The sequence below is a fragment of the Calidris pugnax genome, unplaced genomic scaffold, assembly GCF_001431845.1.
Source record: "Calidris pugnax isolate Ruff unplaced genomic scaffold, ASM143184v1 scaffold31, whole genome shotgun sequence".
Classification (NCBI taxonomy): Eukaryota; Metazoa; Chordata; class Aves; order Charadriiformes; family Scolopacidae; genus Calidris; species Calidris pugnax.
In genome coordinates this window covers 5558990-5579379 of record NW_015090786.1, presented here as the reverse complement: position 1 = coordinate 5579379, position 20390 = coordinate 5558990, and the positions used below count along the sequence as shown (strand labels likewise).

The 20390-nt window shown below is 42.0% G+C and overlaps 2 protein-coding genes across 2 annotated transcripts; both read left to right on the top strand.

Moving 5' to 3' along the window:
• The first annotated feature begins 493 nt into the window (after nt 1-493).
• CCT4 (chaperonin containing TCP1, subunit 4 (delta)) lies at nt 494-7968 on the top strand. Its single transcript, XM_014966402.1, has 14 exons — nt 494-701; nt 1120-1172; nt 1425-1514; nt 2260-2368; nt 3576-3718; nt 4396-4517; nt 4605-4737; nt 5106-5245; nt 5533-5629; nt 5957-6067; nt 6328-6458; nt 6566-6800; nt 7376-7489; nt 7769-7968. Exons 1-14 carry the CDS (start codon nt 584-586, stop codon nt 7781-7783), a joined length of 1611 nt encoding a protein of 536 aa, XP_014821888.1. The 5' UTR covers nt 494-583; the 3' UTR covers nt 7784-7968.
• A 1537-nt stretch (nt 7969-9505) lies between these two features.
• On the top strand, nt 9506-20104 carry FAM161A (family with sequence similarity 161 member A). The gene is made up of 6 exons (XM_014966401.1): nt 9506-9661; nt 10436-10683; nt 11130-12317; nt 16060-16159; nt 17153-17307; nt 17961-20104. Exons 1-6 carry the CDS (start codon nt 9542-9544, stop codon nt 18424-18426), a joined length of 2277 nt encoding a protein of 758 aa, XP_014821887.1. The 5' UTR covers nt 9506-9541; the 3' UTR covers nt 18427-20104.
• The last annotated feature ends 286 nt before the right edge of the window (nt 20105-20390 follow it).

The window sequence follows — 20390 nt, the reverse complement described above, 5'->3', positions numbered from 1 at the left end:
TTACAGCGGTGATACCAGCTGAAAGGAGAGCGCCTCAGACGCACGGGAAGATCAGGGTGTTACAAAACCATCCGGTTTTTTTTGTTATTTTCCTACAACTCAAATCTAACTTCACTTACGACAAAGCAGCTGCTTAAAAGGCTTTTTGCTGACAGGTTCCGCGAAGCAACAAAAGCACCAGCTGCTCCAAAACTACTGCAAAAGACGACACCTTGCCCCTCCCCGCGCGTGCCACCACAGCGCCCGCGCGCACCCCTCCGCGCCCGCGCGCACCCCTCCCCTCTCGCACGCGTCGCCCCGGCCGCGCCCGCGCGCCCCCTATCGGCGGGGAAGGGCTCGCGGGGCGGCCCAAACCTTCCCGAGGACCCCTCGCGGCGGGTTCTTTTAGTCGTCCGCGCCGTTCGCCGGCGGGCTGGGCGAGTTCCGTCTCGGTTTCGCGCCGCGCAGGCGCGCCGCGGGCAGCCCTCTCTCATGCGCGCGCGACGCGGCGGGTGGAAGGCCCCCGTCGGTCGGCGGCGGGCTCTGGAAGGTTCTGGGGGTGGCGGCCGGGGATCGCGGGGACCATCCGTCTCCATCGGCGGTCATGTCGGAGAACGCGGGGGTCAAAGCCCACGGAGGGGCGGGGAACCGGGCCAAGGGCACCTACCAGGACCGGGACAAGCCCTCACAGATCCGTTTCAGCAACATCTCCGCCGGCAAAGGTGATGAGGGGGGTGGGAGCCGCTTGTGGGGAGGGGAGGCCGCTCGGGGGTGTGTGGTGGCGGGAACGGGGCCGGTGCGGGGTGGGGGGAAGCCGCGTTTGGAGCAGGAGCCCTGACAGGAGCCCTGGGCGGGCTAGTGGGCCTGTAACGTGTGTTCACGTTGTTCCTTAGGCTTTAAAATGGCCGTGATGGAGCGATGAGATGTTAATTGCTTAAAATTGTGGTTTCCAGGCCGGATGGGGCAACGTTTTCTGTCATTCTACTACGAAGGGTGGTTCAGTGCTGGCAGAATAACGGGGGGCTGCTTAGCGCCGGGAAAGGCTTTCTCTTCAGAGGAAAGGTTTAGGGCGATGGAAGCAAACGCTGGCAGCTCTCTGGATCGACTTGCAAACACGTACTTGTCTTTTCTTCTTCCTAGCGGTTGCCGATGCAATTAGAACAAGCCTTGGACCAAAGGGAATGGATAAAATGGTAAATCCTGTACTTATGTTTTTAAAACGTTAACTTCCCCAGAGGTGCTGTAAAGTCAAGGTGTTTTATACAGTGTGCTGTTTTTTGCCTTGAAATTCTTTTTCCCGGGTTTCATTTATTTAAGGGAAACTGTGAACTAAATGCACATCTCAGTTTGAGAAACAATGTTGTCAGGAAAAGTATTTTACGTTGAGCATGAAATTAAATGAAAGATTTGTAATTACTGATCAGAACTACGTTTCCCCTCCTCAGATTCAGGATGCTAAAGGAGATGTGACAATCACTAATGATGGTGCTACGATTCTGAAACAAATGCAGGTTCTGCACCCTGCAGCCAAAATGGTGAGTGGTTTTTTTTTCCATTGCTCGGACAACAGTACGTGTGAGAGCTTAATTTCTGGCACAAAAAAAAAAAAAAAGTAGTAAGATTTCATGTGGTTTTGAGGAGCATTACCCACTACTGATAGAGCAAGACATTTTGTGCAGCGTGCTCTAGAAATACTTATTTTGATTGTAAGATGGGCTGAAGAGTTCCAAGTCTGTATTTCTTACGTTCTATTCCTTATGCATAATCCTTCTGGATGTATTTTAAGACATAAAAGTTTTTTCTTCTCTCATCTAAGAGAGAAAAGACAGTGCTGTCCTAAACTGCTAGAACAGAAGGGTGGAAGAGAAGAATTAATTGCATTATGGTCTGGTGGTCCAACGGTACAGTAGCCTGGTCTTTTGAGATGTTAAATGTAGACCTCTTAGATTTGGTTGTGGTTGGAGATGGGAATGAGCTTCCTGGGGCCCTTCTGTGGGAGAGGAAAAGGTACACCTCTTATCTAAGTGACATCAGTTTTAAGCTTGGGAGAAAAGCTTCTTTGCTTCTGTAAGGGATCTGTTTTGCAGCAGTTGTACCTCACCAAATAGTTGACAAGCAAGGTGCAAAGGGTACCAACTTCAGATTAGAAAAGGCATGATTAGTCCTAATGCTAAGGTTAGTGTCAGTAGTGCTTCATTCTTGAATACCTCTTTTTTGATAATTGCCAGTTTTTGCAATTAAGTAGCATTGCATATAAACTTGCCATAATTTGTTGTTTAGTTGGTAGAGCTGTCAAAAGCACAAGATATTGAAGCTGGTGATGGCACTACATCTGTTGTGGTCATTGCTGGAGCTCTTCTGGATGCCTGTTCCAGACTTCTTCAAAAAGGTAAATATGTGTATATTTAATGTGAAAACATGACTGGACATAATTAAATCCTCTATCCGCTTGCAGGTGTATAATGAAGCTTAAAGTAGCTGGTTCCATTTGAAACATGAAAGGTAACTGGAGTTATTCATATTCAGGTTTCACTCATGTCCCACTTCTGATTAAAAATCTATTTACCTTTCTGTTTTTAATGGAATGCATTACTGTTGATACAGCAAGCAGTGCTTAGATGATGTGGTGAATGTTGCCTTCTGTAAACTCACCTTGATTATACTTGTACTTCTCTCGTGGACAGAGGGGTAGCGTAAGAAGGTGTAAATGAAATTTGGGACCATTGATTCTACAGGGGGCTTTTTTGTACCCGGCAAGTTGATCACCTCCTGTCACAATGTGGGGACTTGGAGAAAGCTTGGTCAGGAAAAGACACTTAATTATGGAAGGCAGAAGTTAGTAGGTTAGCTCTGGGCCTTCTCTTGTAGTCTGCTTCCGTGCAGTTCAGGAGCCCTGAGGCTTCTGTGTGCACTGGAACCAGAGCAAGGATGACTGGACTTTAGAGTTTTTTTCCCTCTCAGATCTGGGCTTTATTTACACTTGCTTCATCTCAATACACACCATTTTGCCTGTTGTCCTCTTTCTGGCCCCTACCAACGGTTTGCCTGTGAGTACTCCTCTCCCAGTGCTGGTGGTACCGCTGGACCAGCAGCTCCCCTGGCCTCCTCTACCATGAGAGGTAGGGAGAAGAGGCCTGTCTAGTGTTTGCCCATAAGCTGCCTGCTTTGAAAAGATAAAGGGTGTATCACACACTGCAGAGAAACTGTGGGACTTCATACACAGCTGTAGGAAACCAGTCTTTGAAAATCTGAAATAAAATCACTGTCACGCTCCTCAGAGGTATTGCCTGAACAGCAGCAGCTCTTCAGAATGCCACGGGTAAGTGAAACTTTGAGATGTTTCTGGGATGTTGGACACTGCAGGGAAACGTGCTGTACCTGTCTGTGAGGGCAAACCATTAGGAACGTGATAGATTTTTTTCCTTACCTTAAACAGTGGAAAGTAATAAGGGAGATCATGTACTCGGGAAGAACACATTTTTTCTAAAATTGCTTCAATTTATTCTGTTAGGAGAGTCTCTCTAATCTGAGGAAGAAAACAACCAAAAACGTTTTGGAAACATGACTGTCTAACAACCGTTCTGTACTGTCCACAGGAATTCACCCCACCATCATTTCAGAGTCATTCCAGAAAGCTTTGGAGAAAGGTATTGAAGTGTTGACCAACATGGCCCAGCCGGTGGAACTGAGTGACAGAGAGACCCTGCTCAACAGTGCAACTACTTCCCTGAATTCAAAGGTGCGACTGACACTTCCCGTACCCTCGGACATGGCTGAGCCTTTCAGCTTTTCCCAGTCCCTGCTCCCGTTCGCTTACGAAGAATACCCTGCACATCACAAATCTAGTTGGTTTTCAGACACTGGCTGCCTCCTCTTAGACTGACCTTTCAGAAAGCCATGGCTGATTCCCATTAAACGGAATTTCAGTCTGAAATACTTAGCGATCTTAGATCTTGACTGTAAGTGTAAAAATAAGCTTCAACTGAAAACAGCAACAAAAACCAGGTGGGGTACTGAGAGCTTTTGCCAACAGTTTGTGTAAGCAGCTCTTGCTCATGTGGCAGAACTTTCTAAACCAGCATGGAAATCTGCAGAAGTGGGCTAGTTTTCCTTCCAGCAGAGTTATCTGGGAAGCTCTCATTTTAAGAGTTTGTAAGAAAGAGAAATTCAAGTGTCTTCTGTAAGTCCCTGGGCATGGGTTTTCCCACCAGCGTAGCTGCTCTTTCCTTTAAATGGAGTAGCCGTTAAGAAGATGCCGTGTTAAGGCATGTGGCTGGTGGACAGGGAGGGAAAAGAGCTTTGTTTCTGAATTCAGAAATCAAAACACTAGAATGCAATGACAATATTATTTTGAAATGACTGTTTATCAGTGTATAATCTCTCACCATTTTTTGTCTTTACTGTTAAATCCCCTAGGTTGTGTGTCAGTATTCTAGTTTACTTTCTCCAATGAGTGTGGATGCAGTGATGAAGGTGATTGACCCAACTACAGCTAGTAGTGTGGACCTCAGAGATATTAAAATTGTTAAGAAGTTGGGGTAAGAAACAATTTGTAACTAGACTAATTTTGTCTCTGGTAAGGCAGCTTCCCAGAGCGCTGCATCATGGATTGTTTTTGTTTCCAGAGGCACAATTGATGACTGTGAACTGGTTGAAGGATTAGTTCTGACTCAGAAGGTGGCAAATACCGGCGTAACCAGAGTGGAAAAAGCCAAAATTGGCCTCATTCAGTTCTGCTTGTCTGCTCCAAAGACAGATGTAAGTTCAACTACTACTCGAGCAAAACCTTTTGCTTTGGTATTTGGGAGATGCAAATGTAATGATAACATGGTTTTTTTAAAACATGATGTCAGCTCTGTTCCACAGCTGTAATGAAGATCTGCTTGGTAGTGCTTAGCTACTCATGACTCTTACAGAAAGAAAAGAAAGAAAAGAAGAAAGAAAATAGTTCAGAAGTCCTGTATTTCTCGTCGTTTAAACAACCTCTAATAAGACCTATTTTTCTACCATGCTTGTTTGCTTTGAATCATGGGCTCCTAAGTTAAAGCACAGGGAATATCTTAACACTTGCTTTTAAAGTCAGCAGTTTTTTGTAATACTTGCTTCTTCTTTTCTTTTTTGAATAGATGGACAACCAAATAGTTGTTTCTGATTATGCTCAAATGGACAGAGTACTGCGTGAGGAGAGAGCCTATATTTTAAATTTAGTTAAGCAAATTAAGAAGGCTGGATGCAATGTGCTACTGATCCAGAAGTCGATTCTGCGGTATGTTAGTACTGATTTACTCACTTTCTGTGTGTTTGGGAGAACAATTGGAATTGTTTAGAATACCTAGAAAATTGAAGCCAAATACTAACAGTCAGAGTGTCAGAGTGGCTGTAACAGCGACTGTGCCTTTAGAAAGCACTAGTCTTGTCTATAGTTTGGGTTTAATGACATCTGTAACTTCTAGTGTGAAGAATGTTGGCACTGCTGGTAGGAGCATGCAAGTGGCTGGTGTGAGCGGTTACTGCAACAGCGCGGTGGACTGACGACTTCCCTCTTGTTTCTAGGGATGCTCTTAGTGACCTAGCCCTCCATTTCCTGAACAAAATGAAGATCATGGTGGTTAAAGACATTGAAAGAGATGACATTGAGTTCATTTGTAAGGTAAAGTGAGTTACGTCAATAGCTGTTAAAGTAGCAGCCGTGTTTAAAGTCTACCCCAAAACTAAGTACCCAGCCAGCACCAGTTTTTTATGACACTTTCAAAAGTTTCATGTTCTGACTATAAGAGCAGACATTTCCCCCCCCCCCAAAAATCCTGTTCTGTTGAGCAGTCGCATTTCTAGAAAGATTTGGGACAGATGTAAAAGCTGTGGTCCTAACTGTATTTTACTGTAATATGCAGAGGAATGTTGTGCAGTGTACCTGCTGACTCTGCAGTTCAGGTTCTGGGTTTATTTCTTTTCTTTTTTTTTCCTATTATTTTTTCAGACAATTGGAACTAAGCCTGTTGCTCACATTGACCAGTTTACTCCTGACATGCTGGGGTCTGCTGAGCTGGCAGAGGAGGTCAACTTGAACGGTTCTGGGAAACTAATAAAGGTGAGTGAGTGACAAAATGTTAATAACTATGTAACATCTGCCAGTTATTTTAATAACAACTGCTAACTTTAATTGTTTTACTACTGAAGTCATAACATTTAACTACCTACTTCTAATCCCCAAGTAGGCATCAGCTTGGGAAGTGGAGTGGTCTTGCTTAGGCAGATGTCAGTACTATTGTAGAACTTGCAGATGCCAACTGAAGGCTCTTTTTTTTCAGAACCCTTTTTTCAGTCTTAGTATTTGGTTTTATCTTTTAGATCACGGGCTGCACAAACCCTGGAAAAACTGTAACCATCGTGGTACGTGGATCCAACAAACTTGTTCTAGAAGAAGCTGAGCGTTCGATTCACGATGCTCTGTGTGTAGTAAGATGCTTAGTTAAGAAAAGGTAATGTCTTGGTTTTGTTAGAATAATTTATTACATTAATAATACAGGAAGCTAATAATTTATACACTTATGTGAAATGAGTTTTTATTTTTAATTTCCATCCTCAGAGCTTTAATTGCAGGGGGTGGAGCACCGGAGATAGAGTTGGCCCTGCGCTTGAACGAGTACGCGCGCACTTTGCGGGGTATGGACTCGTACTGCGTCCGCGCCTACGGGGACGCTCTGGAAGTCATACCATCCACACTGGCTGAGAACGCAGGTCTCAATCCCATTTCAACAGTGACGGAGCTGAGAAACAGACATGCTCAAGGAGAGAAAACAGCTGGCATTAACTTCAGAAAGGTAACAAGGAGATCTGTATGATAGCGTAGCTTCAAAATGCTTGGGCACTAAGCAGAAAATGCTTAGCATTAGGGCTAAACTAAGGAGAGGGCAAGTTTGTGTCTCAACAGTGTTCTCCCTGTAATTAGTGTTGAGGTAGATTACACTTGTTCTCTGGGGCCTTAACGGCTTATCCTGAATAATTGGTAGCACCAGGTAGTTAAATGCCATATCCACAGGACAAGAAGCTTCATGTGTCTCTTCAAAAACATTATTTCAGTTATAGAAATAGATCCATTTGGAAGGATTGATCGCTGTTACTGCAGTGGAAGGTGCTCATGTTACAAGCAGCCCGGTGGAGTAGCTTCTGTCAAACTGTCCCTGTGTTTAAGCTGGTGTAATTATGTCTGTCTCTTCTGCTGGTGATTTTTGACCGCATGTGTCAAGTGCTTGGGAGGGGGGAAGGTGCATACCGTAATAGTTACTGTTGAGGAGGGAAGAACACAAGGCCTTTGATAGTCTAAATTAGAGTTGACTGTCCTCAGGATTCTACCAGAAGGAGCCTTGCTAAATCTAAAAGCCACTTGTTGTCACAGGGTGGCATTTCCAACATCCTGGAGGAGCTGGTTGTGCAGCCGCTGCTCGTGTCTCTGAGCGCATTGACTCTCGCAACAGAAACAGTGCGCAGCATTCTGAAGATTGATGATGTGGTGAGTAGCATTTACAGCATGTTTTATTTCATCTTTTTTTCACAAGCACCGGGGTAGTTATTGTCATCTAACTTGCTGTGCTTAAAAATAGAATTACTGTGTAGTAGTCTCAGTTTATATGCTAATTAGACCATTTGGCCTTTTAATAACTGCAATGGGGACAAAGGAAAATGCATTATAAACACTGTACCTTAAAGTAAGCTAAGAAAGAGACTAAAAAGTAACCGTTATGTATCCTGTGACCTTCCTGTGCCTGATTGTGTGAACTCTTCTTTGCAGGTGAACACTCGGTGAGCTGAAAAAAGGAAGTTGGGACTGTGCCCTGAAGCTCCTTCCCTGTAGTGTGGAATGTGATTTCCTCACCAAAAGCGCCTGTGTGAATTGTCTTAAAGTCCACAAAGGCTTATGTACTTCTTTCACGTTAATTTAATAAAATTTCTGGTTTCAACAAGGAAATGCTGTTCATCAGTAAACACGTAGTAGTCTGAGTCTCTGCTTCATAATTTTGCTAGAAATAAGATAAACTTTTCGTTACACTTGCTTTTTTGTGTTACATGCTCTTACCTAGTGCAGAAAAGTTTAACAGCAAATAATTAGTTCTTGTAATACATTGTAACAGCAGCCTTGGATTGGCACTCTGGTAACAGGCTGCTTCTCTCAGAGGTGTCCATAACAGAGTGGTATTGTTTCCTTTAAACATGACTGGCTGGAGAGGAGGGCTGTCTTTGCAGCGATAGCACTTAATGCAGTCCTTGCTGGTTTGTCTCCTGAAGCCATTGCATGATCCAGAGGATTGCAAGTTACGACCTAGTTCTAAAAAGGCAGGGATGATAATACTGTAACTAGGCATATCTGTACTAATAGGGATTTATTTAAAATTGGGTTTGGATAACAGGTGTATCTCTCTGAACCAGTTGTAACTGTTAATTTTGTCACTTCCATCTTGGTGATGGTGGTGAAGTCGCAGTTCTGTTCAGGAAAAACCCCAGGAATGAAACTTTGGATAGCTTAAGTAAATCTACTCCAAATTAGTTGTTTTTCCCATAACTGGCCAAGAAGTCAAAGTATAGTATTTTATAATAATGCAAATTATACTTACCTGAACCAATTAATGGAATGCACATTAAAATCTATTAATACCTGAAGGAAATGTGTACCCCTCGTTCACGTCACTGCATCTTGGTGCATTATTAGAATCACTGCTAGGGTGAGCTGTAATGCAGGGGTTCTCAGCCACCAGGAATACCCAACTTGTCCCTGCATTCACTCAGAGTTATTTTTTTCTTAATGTTACATTTCATAGTTTAGAATAAACATTTTTCAGCTTCTAATTCTTAGCCTGAAATGTTGAATTAACCCTTTTGTCTTCCCTATTGCAATACTGAGATGACCAGATTCCTCTCTTAGTTTACAGGAGAGTATTTCTATTTATGATTGGACAGATCTGTAGCTTTTGAGTAAACTTCCACCACTTTGTTGACCGGCTGTTGTTGGAATTCTTTCCTATCACAGCCAAGTAGAATGACAATCAGAATAATTCCACTCCTAAGAATAAGCCAGACAATCGATTTAGGCATTAATGCTCTGCATCAATCATTTATTGACTTTAAAACTATAAATTACGCCTTACCCCACAGGGTTACATCCAGCAATGATCTCTTTAGTTTAGGTATTAACTTTAGTTAAAGCTTTCCTTCTCCGTCATCGCAAACTTCCAATTCTGGGCAAGACTTAGAGCTGCTGAGTGGGATGTAATCTTTTAATCCGTTTCTCTGCATGAAGGTGTTGGTAACTCGCTGCAATAAGGAGGGCCGGTCATCATCAATGCCTCTGCCGAGGCATTGATGATGACCGGCCCTCCTTATTGCAGCGAGTTACCACCACCTTCATGCAGAGAAACGTTCCCGCTGCTCCTGGCTCACCGCCCCTCTCGCAAAGCGTGTCCCGGAGCGGGCAGTGCCCGTAGGCAGAGGGCCCTCCTCTTCCGCTCGAGGGGCCGCCCCCGGCCGCGGAGCTGAGTGCGGGGCTTCCGCGGCTGCGGGCCCGTTGGCCATGGCGGCTGCGCACCGTGCGGCGCGGCTGGCCGCCTCCTGCCTCCGCACCCCGCTGGACCCGCGCACACGGGCCCCCGCCGCGCTCTACGAGCGGGGACCGCCGCCCGCCGCCGCGCAGGTACCGCGGGAAGGGGGGCTGGGGGGGGGCTGCGATGGGCTCCGCTGACGCCGTCCCTCCCACCGCAAACCCGCTTTTTGTGTGGGTTTCCCCGCACTTTTTCTTGCACCGGCGCGCACGGACACCGCCGGCAGCTTTGGCTACAGAAAGTAGTCCTCTCGCTTTTTATGCTTAAAAATAGCACAAGGAAGCCTTTGTAATGCAAACTAACCGGGTTTTAATAACTTCCCTACGTTTTAATTAAGCTGCCACACGCCGTGGGGACTATGAGCTGTGCGGGATCCCCGCCGGTGCGGGAGAGGGGAATAAAGAGTTACAAGAGATCCAAGGACTCACTCTGAGAATGCTCGTGGAATTAGGAGGCAGAGAAGGGTCCGTTTTGGTTTCGTTTGTTTTTAAATGAAGGCTTTTTTTAGAGCTGTGTGCTAATGAAGGGAAAATGACACTTTTTACAAAATAGTTAATTTTCTTTTTTTTTCATTAAGTCCTTTTGATCATATTTCCTGGTATAAATATATTGATTACAGGGACAGACTTAGGAATTTTACGTGCTTTAAATAGGACCATTTAGGATATAAATTATTATGCAATGAGATTACTCCATGTAAATTCTTATGCAATAAGATTACTCCCTGTGACTGCATTAACATTAGTGTACAGGTATCTCTATTTGGTGTTACTGTATCACTCATTAGACTTAATTAGGATAAAGCAGTAATTAAGAACGTCGTTCCCCTTTCTTCTAACAGTCAGAAAATTAAACATCTCTTCTAGGATGGTTTGGATTTGGATTCAAATACGGACAGAGAGCAGACCCTTTCTCTAAATGGGGACTCTGATGATTGGATAGACTTTTCCAAAATGTGCAATTCAAATGAAGAATATTACTTGAAGCTAGAAGAGTTGAAGAATGCCCACTTGGAGACCATGGCAAAATTAGAAAGTATGTATCGGAATAAACTGTATTTAAAAGGAGTACAACACTTGGAGAAGAAAAATGCTGCTTCTAATACATGTTGTAGGTAAGTTTGGTGGTACCTTTTGTCTGAAGATTCTCCTATGCTTCGCAGACATTTGTAAAACAGCGAGGTTGGGAAGTGTCATACTCCCTCCATTCCCTATAAGGGGATAATCACAGAAAAGTTAGTTTTAATAATAAAAATGCTTATTCACCTTGCTGACAGACTGTGAGATTTACAGGTGTGTGTGCAGCAGAGACTGCAAAACATTTAGTAAACATGCTGCCTTTCCTTAAGTAGTGCTGGCTTGTTCACACTCAGAACTTTAAACTATGATCTGGTGTGAGTGCCCAATGAGCTTCTCTTTTCCCTTCTGTTCCCCCTCACTTCTTCCCCACCAGTGCTGTTAATTTTTAATTTTTTTTTTCTAATGACAATACCTTAAAGTGGAAGTTACTGGACATTAGTGTTGGGTTGGCCTCAAAACAACTTTTTTCCTTTTTTTCAAGGCCGACTTGGGAGAAGAGCTCATATCAGCCTCTAAATTTGCACAAATCCTTTTCAGACTCTGACTTAAGTGATCTCTCAGGCTCAAGTATATCTGATGGGTCTGACAGAGAATTAGCGTTTGAAGAAAATGGTAGTGAAACCGGATCGTCTGCATTTGCTAAGGAACGGATTGAGAAAATGTGGGACGGGTTCAGTGTGGAAGACTACATCTCCCGCACCAAGCCCAGCTCCTTACCCAGGTCACCAGCCTTCAGAACAGCACGGAAGAAACAGAAAGCATGGTCACCAAAAGTTACTGTGCCTAAGCCCTTCCAGATGACTATTAGAGAAGCTAGAAAAAAAGAACAGAATCTCAAATCAAAGTCACAGATTGAATTGGAAAATAACTTATTGAAGAAGCAACTAGAGGAAGAAGCAGAGTGTCAGAAAAAATTCCGAGCCAATCCAGTGCCTGCTGCTGTCTTCCTTCCTCTCTACCGTGAAATCGTGCAACGAAACGAGGAACGCAGGAGGTCTGTGAAAGAGAGAAGCAGGCTCAAGCTCTTGGCTTCTCAGAAGCCATTTAAATTCATAGAACGAGAGAAGCAAAGGAATGAAATTAGGAAAATGCAATTACGAGACCTTTCCACACCTGAAAAGAAAAGAAAACAGTTCAAAGCAAAACCAGTTCCTAAATGTGTTTATAGCCCAGCTGTTACTGACAAGCTAAAGGAGGAGGAGCTCTACAGAGAGATCAGGATCAGGATGAGAGCTGAAGAGTTGCTACGTAATTCATCTCTTCCCAACAGCAGACTGGCTTTAAAAGATACCAATAAAAAGAAGAAACACAAATGCGTTGAACCAAAGCAAACAGAACATAAACCCAAGATCAAATCAAATGTACCAGATTTTGAGCTACTACACCAGAAATTTCAGAAACAGCTCCTGCAACAAAAACAAGTGAAACACCTTACAGTCTGTGAACCTTTCGATCTTCGCACTCCACGTATTCCCTCAAACAAGGGGAAGATTTTGAAGGACATTCAAGAGGATGAAGAAAAGTTGAAAGAAACGCGTTGGCCATATACCTCTCCAAGACGTAAACCTCAAATGAGACATTCAAGGGCAAACTCACATCTCTCAGAATTTGGAGAGTCTAAATCGCCAAAAATCACAGAATCCACAAGGCGACGGTTACAAGCCATAAGGTGACTACTTTAGCTATGCTCTACATTTGATATATACTTAGGAGTAGACTTCTTTGTATTCCTGCACATGTAGTTAATTCTTCCATGCAGTGAATATAGGACTAAATGTATTAATATAAGGGCTTAATTATAATATAAAACTTAAAACATTTAAATATAGGACTTAATTAGTATTAATAATGGTTAAAGAAACAGTAATGCATTTTTCTCAAATTTCCATAGGAAAGGGACAAATGACTGCTGCTTCCCAGGATATGCCTGAACTCCTTAAAATGTTGCATACCTTGTGTTCTCTTATGCCAACCCTGTTTTCACCCTGTTTTTCTCTCTTGAATCTCCTTTGCCAAAACTTCCTTTGAAGTCTTGCTCTTGATTTAAAATGAATTCAGCCTTAGTTTATTTTTCCACCCAGGAATTCACTTGAGGAAAAGAGAAAGCTGGAAGAACAACAAAAAAGGAACAAAACAATGCAGAAACAAAGAACAAAAAAACTCCAGAAAATTGTAACAACTCGGGCTGAGGCCAATGACCCACATCAGAGCCTAGCTCAGATCTCTAAATCCAAATTAAAAACATTCAGGTATTTTGTTGCATTCCCCCGAATCCCAAACCTCTCATTCTACATTGTATGTTAAACATACAATGTAAAAAATAGCATAGTCTCCGTTTACATAATTACACATTTTATAAAGTATACACTGTACAAACAGCTAGTAAAAAAAGTGGCCAAATTTAGTATTTCAACTAGGAAGTTGTTGCCTGTTCTAATGATTTCAATCTATATGATCCACCTTATAGTACTACAGATTAGCTAATAGGAGACTCCTATGTTTTCTCAATTTCCGTATCAAGGGGAAAAGTTTAAAAAAAATCATATCATAGAATCATAAAATCATAGAATTTCCCAGGCCGGAAGGGACCTCCAAGGGTCATCTAGTCCGACCTCCCCACAGTCAGCAGGGACACCCCCAACTAGACCAGGTTGCCCAGGGCCTCATCGAGCCTCTCCTTGAATATCTCCAGGGAATCAAATCAAATCAAACAGAACAGTGTAGTTACAGAATATCCTTGCACTGCTGGAGCCATAGGTGTTGGTACAACTTTGGTGCTGGCTGTCTCCCACAGTAGCAACATCCCCCAGTTCACTTCTTTGTCCCAGCAAGTCCCCACTTAAGATGGAAAATTAGAGCAGGAATTTTAAGGTAGCAGATGTATCAGCGACTAACCAGGAAGCTGCTGGTGCTTAGGAGGAATGGGATCCAAAGTTAGCTTTAGCAAAGATAAAAATTCAAAGACTGTTTGTGTACCACTGAGAAAAGTAGTACACAGGGAAAAACATCAGGGCCTTCTTAGCATTCTGTAAGCTTGTAGTCCAGATGGCTCCGGCTCTAATGCTGATCTAACTCCAGAATTGCTGCTTGACCTTGTGTTTGTGGCCAATTTAACCATTTCTGCTTCTTGTTCTTTCTAATCCTAGGGAAAAAAAAAAATAGTCCTTTTTGGATGAGCCTTTAGTGTGGTTTATAATCTGTCTTGGCGTGATGGCACTGCAGTAGCATCGTCCACTTGTGGTGCAGTTACGTGGAGACTGTGAGAGGTGCTGACTGCTCTGCCCCTGTTCCCTCATGCACAGGCAGGATTCTTGGGCACTTACTATAGATCCTAATTCCCAGTAACCAGGCAAATTGCCAGTAGCTGACAGTAGTAGGGCAAAACAATACAAGGATGAATGGTCATGAGACACATCTGGATTATAGGATTCATAGCTTGGACAAGCAACTTTTAAGCTACCATACTAAACTTCAAGTGTTTAGAATACAGTCCAGGATAGAGATCCTTCTGAAATGGAGCTAGAGGCTAGGACTGTATTTATGGCAGAGTTAAACAGTAACAAATAAGGTTTCCTCATTCTTTTTTTGCTTTACATGGGTCTCTTCTTCCTTTACAGCTAAAATAGAAATCTGTGGATTTATTAATAATAGACTTGAAACTCTGGGCTGTAATAAGCAAATTCACTGCAGTAGTGCAGCACCACCAGCTAGACAATACTGCACATTGTTCCAGCAGCAAACTTCATAATGATTATTCCTGACCAGTGTTGCAGCAGAAAGAGAAAACACAGCAGAAACTGTAGCATGTGCGTTCTCGTGTGCTGAAAGCATGCAGTGCAGTGGCTCAGCAGTGTAAGCTGGGAAATGCTGAGAGAAGCATCACAACAAGCATTTTGCTCTGCCGCGTGGGCAGTCAGTGACTATCCAGCACACATCTGTGCCCACCAGCTACCTCCCCAAAGAGAGCTGAAGCCAAAGAACACACAGGAAGAAGCAGTGGTCTAGGAGAAGCAGGGCTCACCCAGGGTCCTGGAGAGCAGAGGCGCAGTGGTAGAGATGCAGGTCAAAAGCGGCAGTCCCTTCTAACTAATTAGAGTCAGAGCTCAAGCTTTTGCAGGACTGACCAGCAGATACTGTTAATAACAGGAGCTTTATAAGTGTCCTTGGGTATTGACTCTAGGACAGAAGCAGAAAACAATTTGAGTTACAGTAACAAGGTGGAGAATTAAAGAGAGACAGTAGGCGTGTTTACAGATTTGATTTGAGTTCATTCAATAGCAAACTTCACATTACAGTATTTAGCTTAATCAGATTTCGGGAGTACTGTAAAGCACTCGCGCTTTATTAGCGTTTTACAATATTAAATATTGTACATAAAATTATGCTATTACAAAGCAAGATTACTTCCCTAGTGCTGATACATTAAGTCTGGTATAAGTGCTTAACTTGATAATGCTTATTTCAGCATAGGCTGGGTAATAAGGTATATTAATGTAAGTGCTCTTCTAACAGATAATTAGGTTTGTAGAAAGCCACCTGAGAGAGCAAGCAAGTAGCAACAATGAAGTTCACTCCCTCAAAACGGTGAATAACTTGCCTTAAAGCACAGCCATATTGCAGAAATTCAGGGATGGCAGGAGGAGACAGACGTGTAAAATGCCCCCCAGCTCTCATTCTTGCCTTAACTGTCTGACTCAGTAATGCCAGAGCTGGCCCAGTGGAGAGGCAGCATCATAAAGAGGTGTCTGTGTCACACACCCAGGATTACAGCCCGTGCCACCTGGATTATCTAGTGCTTGCCCTGATCTGAGATACTTCAGTTGATGAATCAACAGTTTCATCATCCTCCATCCTGGGCCCTTCACAAACCAAGTAGGAAAAAAGTGTACTATGATCCAGAATGTGGCTACCCTTCTTGTGAGATAGACTGGTAAAGTAGCAAGGTTCCTAGCATCAAACTGTACCTTAAAGTACTGATTTTTATTTAATGATATTACTTTCCTATGGTGTATTCTGTTTAATTTTGCTTAGAACAACTGGAGTATCTGTATGAAATCAACATTTAAAAATCCTAAGTATCCAAATTTTTACAAAAAACCTTAAGCATCTAAAAAACCCCTAAGAATCCAAACTCAGCCTCAATTTAACCTCACTAGCCAGCACCTCCCTGCTTATCCAAAGTGACCACTTCAGAGACAGTTTTGTTCAGTACTTATAGGCGAGCAATTGCTGCGAAAATGAGACAATATACTTCAGAGCCTGTAACCACCATAAAGTAGTTTACCTCTTATGTATCTTTAAGTAGGACAATATTTAGTTTGTTATGAGCGATTTAACTTTCAGCTATTGTAGAAAATTACTTCTTGTATTATAAATTAATAATAATTTCTCTTGTACTTGGTTTCCCCTAGGAATTATGAGAAGCAGAGAATGCAAGAATATTTGCAAGAGTTGCAAGAAATGGAAGAAAGAGTAAATCAAAGGCCATTGCTTTTTGAAAGAGTCACTCAGGTTGTCTGTCTTCTGTATTACTTCTTAATTTTATCTTCAAATACTATATGAGACATTTGTAGTCAAACATTTCAAACATAGAAGATATTTGAAAAAAAATCTTCAAATATTGCCATGTGTCCATACAAATATTACTAATTTTTGTGACTAAGCATTCATGGCTTGCTTGCACAGGGAGCTGAGATGGCTGTTCCAAACGTCTTGCCCAATTCCTTTATAATATGAGTAACTCTAAACACAACAAAAATTTACAGCAAAAACGTGAAAGGTCTAAATTGGGAAAGAAGTGATAAGAAAAATTGAGTATTCTTGGTATATAATTTAATGCTCAGATGCAGGTTTTTTTCCTCCATTTCAGTACAACCACGTGCTGGTAGTGGGGTCTCTGACCTGTTTCCAAAACCAGAGAGGCAGCAAGTCATAGATCACTGGTTCCTTTGTCCCTTCTGGCTGCATGGGTTTCCTTGGTCTGCCATTGCTACGGGGCGGGAGCATCTGTGTAGATTGGAGAACAAGTCCTCCTCACTCAGATACTACCTGGAGGAACAGAATTTATGCCCTCGGTTTCAGAGGCAGAGACACCCATCTATGTAGTTTGTTAACTAGTGCTGTAAGAAGGTGAATCAATACTGCTGTTTTAGGGCAGCAGCTCCCAGAGAGGGAAGACAGAAGAGGAGGAGAGTGGATAAGGAAGAAGCCCTAGGAAGACTACATTTGACTTTTCACATGTCCGCATCTTCCCACTCCTACTTCAATAGCTATATAGAGAAAATACAGCTCTTCATTAGCCAGGGAGCAAACTGTATTTAAACTAGTACAGAAAAGGAAAATCTGGTGTTAAAATTTAAAGTATTGTTTTGCTATTCTTACCTATAGTGAATAATCATTCCACTTGTCAGATGCAATTAAAGAAACAGAGTATTAATATAAACAAAAGTTATAAAGGCATTTAAGGCATTTAGGTAACACATAACCATTGTGGGTTTCCTACAGAAAAATGCCAGAATAGCTGCAGAAAAGCATTATTCTAACAGACTGAGAGCGCTGGGGATATGCCCAGAGTTTGTTTCAAAGAAAGGACAAACAACTAAGTTGCTACAATACTTCAGTCTTGAAGATTTTACTAACTCCACTGATGCCAGAGAAAGGTAGGGATTGCTGGGATTACTGAGAGCTTTGTTTTCTTTGCCACTGCTTACCTAGTAACTAGAAAGTAATTTTTGATGTGTAGGTTTGTGGGTTTTGTTTGTTTGTTTTGTTGGGGTTTTTTAAATTGTTTGCAGTATTTCGAAGGTAAATGTTTGACTAGATAGTTAGCTTTACTAATGTTAGCATTAGTATGTATTTTTTTAATTGTTTTTCCTGGATTAAATATTATTTCATAAAATGGAGGAGAGCACCAGAGATGTTATCTAATGCACTTCAAAGAAAAATGAAGAAAAACATTTTTCATTTGTTCCTTTCACCAAAAAAATTGACAGATTACTTGTAAGTCACTTCACTTGCATTACCCTTTACTGAATTTTTAAAATAAACCTTATTAAAAATACAGTTAAATATCCATTAGGTGTTGTTATATAAAAGGAAGTAGAATTTTAAAAAGTGAAATATACAAGCAATACTGTTGAATTACTTTCTAGCATAAAAGGTGACTCTATGTGCCCCCCTTCCTTTTTTCTTCAGCAGTTCTACCGCAGCCAAGTCTACCAGGATTTGTCCTAGATTACATGAAGGTAGTTTAACATTTACTGGAAAGCATCTTACCTGAAAATAAAATCACACATGCAAATTGTCTTTTCAGAGTCAGCAAGGATAAAGTGAAAGAAAGGGAATCCTTTGAGGAAGCAGCTGACAGTAGTTCTCCATCTGAGCAGTCCTGTGAGGAGGAAGAGGGAGAGAAGAGAAAAGGAGTCAAAGCCTCCACCTGGGACGGCCAGTCCAGCGAGCTGGAGGATGAGGAAGAGGCAAGAGCCAGCCCTCGTGTTCATCAGCCTTGTCATGCAGGGGAGACTGGGGCAAGCCCCACCTCAGACCAGCGCCGTGAAGAGGATGAGGAAGCAAAGGCAGGCCTGTCACTTGGCCATTCCCAGGAGGAGGACGAAGAGGAGGATGATGATCAGTCAAGACCCAGCTCTCGGTCTGAGCAGTCCCATGAGCGTGAAGAGGGTCAGTCTGACCCTGAAGCTGAGGATGCCTTTGGATATGAGGATGAAGAATATGAAAATGATGATTCAGAAGAGAAACCTAGTGATGAAGAAGCTGACTGAAGGGAAGGCAGACAGGATGGCCTGGGCCTCAGGAACCTATTTCATTGCTGGCAGTGAAATGAACACCAAAGAAAAAATTGGGGTTTTGCTTCCAATACAGAATCTTGGGAATCTAAAGCTTTTAGCTTAACAGTTTTTCCAGCACAGAAATCTTGTCTGTTTTCCAGAGAGAAAGACTCATTTACTAATTTCCACCAAGAAAATAATTTAATTTTATATTAATATGCTTTATTCTAGTCTTCTGTGACATAAGTGCACCTCTATTCATAAAATGAACTGCGACCACCGTTTAATAATAATCTCTTGCATGCTGTGTTGGTAAGTGCTGAGGTCTTAACATGTTTAGGTCTTTCTGTGTGCGAGCAAAGCCAGCTGAGATTATCAGTGCCTCCCAGTCTCAAACATTTCAGTACCTCTGGGGTCTCTTCCTGCAGTATCTTCTAGGATGGCAGTGAGTAGACCAGGGTTTGTTGTGCAAGACCTCTGATTGTTTTCAGCAGAGCAGCTGTTAGGAAGACAACTTGTGCCGTTAGACAATATGGCCAAATTAATCTGCTCGGTTTCTCCCTCCTCTTCCCGTGGGGTATGTCTTCTGCACTCTTAAGTGAGCTGAATTGGCTCAGTGATGGGTCAGATGAGTGCCAGGGCCAGAAAAGATTACTACTTTTGGAGGAAAGAAGCTGTTATATCAACTCACCTACCTTGTCCAGCTGAAATAGTATTGCAGTCACTGAAGGCTGTCCCTGTAGAGAGGAAAATGCCTGGAATACACTGGGAGCAGCCACTTAAACTTTCAGAGGAATTTTTTTAACAGTGACAGACAAGTGGGGTAGAAGACTTTCAGTAGAAGTCTATGTTATGCTGCAGATCCTGTATTACTGTCTAACCAAGCCCTAAAACTGTTCTTTCAACTCCATTTTTTTTTTTTTTTTAAGAGCTCTTCCTGTGATCATGGAAAATCATTCTTCCTAACATAACAACAAATGCTGACATTAATCCTCAAATTTCTTTATTGAGGCAGTAAACATACTGTAAAGAGGGAATCTGACCACATCACATAAAAAGGTAGCCCAGCAACTCTAGGGGCATGAAAGTGTGGAAAGAAGTGCTTTTGTTCCTTTTTTTAGACACTTGTTACTTGGGACTTCAGCTACAACACAGCAAAGAATGCAAGTGGAAGGTTTGAATTTGGTTGGTTGTTTTTCCTCTTTATATGAGTAGTATCTTTTCCTACTAATAGGTGCTTTCTTGCTAACCTCTCCTATGCAACCTAGGAGAGATAATAAATAAAAACCGCATCCACGTAATAACAGACCACAAACAAGGATTTCAAAAAAGCTTCGTCTGGACAGAGTACAATGCAACATTGCACAGGGGCTCAAAACATGTTCATTAAAGAGTAAATGCATTTGTTAAAACTACCAGGTTTGCAAAAGCATCTGCAATGACTACTAGTAGGGATTTTTATTTTTTATTGTTTTTGTCCATGCTGCATGGAAGAGCACTAACTGAATCTGTTATTTCTTCCTCCTGACTTTGAGAAAGTGTGTAATAGTGTTGGGAAGATTTTTTTATCATTATTACTTTTTGAATCATGATTTATTTTTTAAGTGTGAGCGTAACTTATATGCATTTGAAACTTTTTTTTTATTTCAATAAAATATCCCTTGTAGATATATCATGCATGAAAGTCTTAATCATTACTTCACAAGGAAAATCAGTTACAATCTCCAGTAGTACCTGACAACCCTACAATACAAACTCAAAGTTGGGAATGTGTTTCAAATCAGAAAAAAAATCAAATCCATTTTTAAGATCTGACAGCACTCAGCTAAGTGTTTAAAAAGAACATAAATGTATAATTGTTGAACTATTAAGAAAGAAACTAAAAATATTACTAAAACTCATTTGAACTGGAAGAAAGTAGCAAAAACACTGCTTTTTTTTTTTAAAAAGGTTTTAGA